Source organism: Haematobia irritans, chromosome 3 (assembly GCF_050003625.1).
Source record: "Haematobia irritans isolate KBUSLIRL chromosome 3, ASM5000362v1, whole genome shotgun sequence".
Taxonomy (NCBI): domain Eukaryota; kingdom Metazoa; phylum Arthropoda; class Insecta; order Diptera; family Muscidae; genus Haematobia; species Haematobia irritans.
In genome coordinates this window covers 24,069,282-24,074,176 of record NC_134399.1, presented here as the reverse complement: position 1 = coordinate 24,074,176, position 4,895 = coordinate 24,069,282, and the positions used below count along the sequence as shown (strand labels likewise).

At 31.2% G+C, this 4,895-nt stretch overlaps 1 protein-coding gene across 1 annotated transcript; it reads right to left on the bottom strand.

Moving 5' to 3' along the window:
- Positions 1–613: 613 nt before the first annotated feature.
- LOC142231636 (uncharacterized) lies at positions 614–4,596 on the bottom strand. Its single transcript, XM_075302271.1, has 5 exons — positions 4,520–4,596; positions 4,367–4,439; positions 4,199–4,287; positions 815–954; positions 614–759 (listed from the first exon to the last, which is right to left on the bottom strand). The coding sequence occupies exons 1-5, from the start codon at positions 4,568–4,570 to the stop codon at positions 666–668; spliced, it is 447 nt and encodes a 148-aa protein (XP_075158386.1). The 5' UTR covers positions 4,571–4,596; the 3' UTR covers positions 614–665.
- Positions 4,597–4,895: the final 299 nt, after the last annotated feature.

Genomic DNA, 4,895 nt, shown 5'->3' with positions numbered 1-4,895 from the left:
TCGTTCGATCTGATTCAAATTTAGTACGTGGTGTTAGTATATGGTATCTAACAACCATATCGGTCCATAATTATATATAGCCCCCATATAAACAATTTCCCAGATTTGTTCTCCAAAGCCTCTTGGAGGAGCCAAATTCATCCGATCCGGTTGAAATTTGGAACGTGGTGTTAGTATATGGCCGCTACTAACCATGCCAAACTTGGTCCATATCGGTCTATAGTTATATATAATGCTGATCACACAAAAATTGGTCCATATCGATTCATAATCATGGTTGCCACTCTAGCCAAAAATAATCTATCAAAATTTTATTTCTATAGAAAATTTTGTCAAAATTTTATTCCTAAAGAAAATTTTGTCAAGTTTTATTTCTATAGAAAAATTTGCCAAAATTTTATTTCTATAGAAAATGTTGTCAAAATTTTAATTCTATAGAAAATTTTGTAAAAGTTTTATTTCTATAGAGAATTTTGTCCAAATTTTATTTCTATAGAAAATTTTGTCAAAATTTTACTTCTATAGAAAATGTTGTCAAGATTTTATTTTGTCAACGGAAATCATGCCTTTCCCGATATCGGAAAATCACGTACCCTATATTAACGTGGACATATATGGTAAAATGATTATATAATAATAACAAATTTAATTTAAATTGTATAAATTTATTCATTTAATTCATATATATTGTGGAGTTTAAGGCCAACATTGGAACATTTTTCTAAGACACATCGAACCAATTTTTCCGAGCACTCGCATCTGTAATGTAAAATTTTTGAAAACCTTTTTAATTGCCAGAAATTTCGATTTTTACCTGTCTTCCTTATAATCGAGAACTTCAAAACATTCCTTAACAGCTTTGGAAATAGCAGGAACTTTGTTATCATCACCACCATGTATTATATGGGCGACTCTTAGAGGTACATCATCAGCAAAGTGGCCATTTTCATCAAACTAAAAATAGAAATAATGGAATTTAATTAATTTAATTATAAATATAAAAAGCTCTTAACTGAAAAAAATTAAAAAGGAAGACTACGCTCAAATAAAATTGTACTTAGATCCAAAGATATTGACCTTGGCCTTAATGATTTTTGTATTGATTCCGAGCCAAAGATGTTGTTTCTTTAAAAATAATTACTGAGCCTACACAGAAAAGAATATCACCAAAATATTTCCAATTAAAAAGTTAATTGAAGTTGAAAAATTTTTCAATTAATAAATTAATTGATACAATTAACTTTTTAATCATGATAGAAACATTAAGTTAATTAAGTCAATGATTGAAATTTTTAAAATGTTTAATTAAAAAATTAATTGATACAATTAACTTTTTAATCAAATTCGGAAGACTAATTCAGTTAAAAAGTGCTGATTTTTTTTACTTTTTTAATTAAAAATGTATTTCAAACAATCATTTGTTAATCCAAATAAAAACTCTAAGCCAATCTAACTAAGTAATTAAAAATAGTTACCTTTTTTAATTAATAAATTAATTGTGTTTTGCAATCAACATCAATTAAATTTTTAATTGAATCAATTAAAAAACTAATTGAATTTTGCTGAAAAAATCAATTAATTTTTTAATCAAGAATTTTTTCTATGCCCAATTAAAACTGTGATTGATACTATCATTTTCGTGATTGAAGACATTTCAATTAAAAAATTAATTGGATCAATTAATTTGGTGATTGAATCAGAGAAAAATTTTTTTGTGTGTAGGCTCATTTCATAGAATTTTAATTGTCTTTTTGAGATATAAATTATAACAGATATTTCAAAGCAAACATTTTTTTTCTTACTTTCTAAAACCAAAGAAGTAAATTACTCAACAAAAATCTTAGCCTATTTTTGAAGCTTTTGTTTCTTCAATCCAAAGATTCAATACTTCAGTTCATTTAAAGATTAACGAATTTCGGAAAAATACGCTCACGAAAAAATCCCGCCCACGGACATAAAACGCTTAAAACGAGATTAATTCATTTACAATTTTAGTGACACCTGGGATGTTAAGAGTTTAATAACGCTTTCAATTTTAATCATGCTCATGTTTTCAAACACGTCCCTAAAGTAAATTAGTCATAAAATTATTCGTGAGTCATGAAATTTTTCGTGAGTCATGGAATTTTTCGTGAATCACGACATTTCGCGCATGAGTGTGCGTGAATACAAATGAGTGTGCGTGAGTCCTACCAAACAATATCGTCCGTGAGTAAGATTTTTCCGTCATGAGTGTGCGTGAGTAAAATATTACTCACATGCACGCCTCTAGTATTAATTTTTGTACCCTCCCCCATAGGATGGGGGATATATTAACTTTGTCATTCCGTTTGTAACACATCGAAATATTGCTCTAAGACCCCATAAAGTACATATATTCTGGGTCGTGGTGAAATTCTGAGTCGATCTGAGCATGTCCGTCCGTCCGTCCGTTCGTCCGTCCGTCTGTTAAAATCACGCTAACTTCCGAACGAAACAAGCTATTGACTTGAAACTTGGCACAAGTAGTTGTTATCGATGTAGGTCGGATGGTATTGCAAATGGGCCATATCGGTCCACTTTTACGTATAGCCCCCATATAAACAGACCCCCAGATTTGGCTTGCGGAGCCCATAAGAGTAGCATATTTCAACCGATCTGGCTGAAATTTGGTACATGGTGTCAGTATATGGTCTCCAACAACCATGCAAAAATTGGTTCATATCGGTCAATAATTATATATAGCCCCCATATAAACCGATCCCCAGATTTGAACTCCGGAGCCTCTTAGAGGAGCAAAATTCATCTGATCCGGTTGAAATTAGGTACGTGGTGTTAGTATATGGTCTTTAACAACCATGCAAAAATTGGTCCATATCGGTCCATAATTATATATAGCCCCCATATAAACCGATCCCCAGATTTGGTTTGCGGATCCTCTAAGAGAAGCAAATTTCATCCGATCCGGCTGAAATTTGGTACACGGAATTAGTATATGGTCTCTAATAACCATGCAAAATTTGGTCCATGTCGGTCCATAATTATATATAGCCCCCATATAAACCGATTCCCAGATTAGAACTCCGGAGCCTCTTGGAAGAACAAAATTCATCCGATCCGGTTGATATTTGCAACATGGTGTTAGTATATGGCCGCTAATAACCAATTGGTCCATATCGGTCTATAAATATATAAAGTCGATCCCCAATCACACAAAAATTGGTCCTTATCGGTTCATAATCATGGTTGCCGCTCGAGCCAAAAATAATCTAGCAAAATTTTATTTCTATAGAAAATTTCGTCAAAATTTTATTTCTATAGAAAATTTTGTCAAAATTTTATTTCTATAGAAAATGTTGTCAAAATTTTAATTCTATAGAGGATGTTGTCAAAATTTGAAATCTTTTGAAAAATTTTGTTAAAATCTTATTTCTGTAGAAAATTTTGTACAAATTTTACTTCTATAGAAAATTTTGTTAAAATCTTATTTCTGTAGAAAATTTTGTACAAATTTTACTTCTATAGAAAATGTTGTCAAAATTTTATTTCTATAGAAGCTTTTGTCAAAATTTTATTTCTATAGAAAATTTTGTCAAACTTAATTACATACGTATTTAATCGGCATTTTTTAGTTTAATATACACCACGGCAAGTGTTACCGCAACCCAAGTAATTCAATTGTGGATGACAGTCTTCAGTAGAAGTTTCTACGCAAGCCATGGTGGAGGGTACATAAGCTCCGGCGTGGCCGAACTTACGGCCATATATACTTGTTGTAATTGATTTTTATTTTAATTAAAAAATTTGTTGAATCAATTAAATTTGTAAGTGATGTCCTGTTTCTGTATCCTGTATACAAACGAAACGTACTTTCGAAAATACAGATGCCCCCACATTGATTCAAAATCGATTGACTGCTTTTCTAGCTACTGAGTTTTCGTCCGAAATACAAAATCAGGGTATGAATATTTTTGAAAATTCTATTGAAATTTTAATTGAAAATATTTTATGGATGTTTTTTCTGTGTAACATCTCTTTTCAACCGTTTCGTGTTATCCTCTATAACCTGAACTAACTAACTCTGTTTCACAAAATAATAGATGTGACCGAGCCGTTTTCACATAGCCTACTATACGCTTTTGTCTTGAAGAGATTTTTTTATCTGTCATTCAATGCGAAATAAATTTTGGTAAGGTTAGTTTTCTTTCCTTTTACTTACATAGTTGCATTGGGTAAAAAAGCAGGATCGATAACATTTCTCACTCTCATTTTCGGCATATTTAAAAGATGCCCAATTTCGATTGAATACTATAATCAAAAACAAAAAGTCACAGAATTGTAATACCGACTGAAACTGTTTTTATATCGAATTTTTCTTTCTACTCACCATTCTCGCCACCATGAATTTTTTCACAATAATCAGCAACCTCTCTCGCATAAGAACCCTGACATCTATCCTCCTGCAGTTGAAAATTAACAACAACAAAATAAAATAGAATTACATAAAAATTAATAGAATATTATAGAAAAAAGTACTTACAAATCCTTGGCATATTGCCGCCAGAATTAACAAAATTACGATAGACCGCATCGTCTTGTAGATGATTTCAGTATAAAATATAAGAGCCACGAAAGCTAATGAATTTATATTCTACTATGGTAGAAATATCAGGTTTTAATACCCTCCACCATAGGATGGGGATATATTAACTTTGTCATTCCGTTTGTAACACATCGAAATATTGCTCTAGGACCCCATAAAGTGTATATATTCTGGGTCGTGGTGAAATTCTGAGTCGATCTGAACATGTCCGTCCGTCCGTCCATCCGTCTGTTGAAATCACAAATCACATTGAATTTTGCTGAAAAAATCAATTAATTTTTAATCAAGAATTTTTTCTATGCCCAATTAAAAC

Coding starts and splice junctions, on each gene's coding strand:
- LOC142231636 (XM_075302271.1), bottom strand. CDS start 4,570: ATGCGGTCTATCGTAATTTTGTTAATTCTGGCGGCAATATGCCAAGGA. Junction 4,440..4,519: donor CGGCAATATGCCAAGGATTT/GTAAGTACTTTT, acceptor TTTCAACTGCAG/GAGGATAGATGTCAGGGTTC. Junction 4,288..4,366: donor AATTCATGGTGGCGAGAATG/GTGAGTAGAAAG, acceptor TTTTGATTATAG/TATTCAATCGAAATTGGGCA.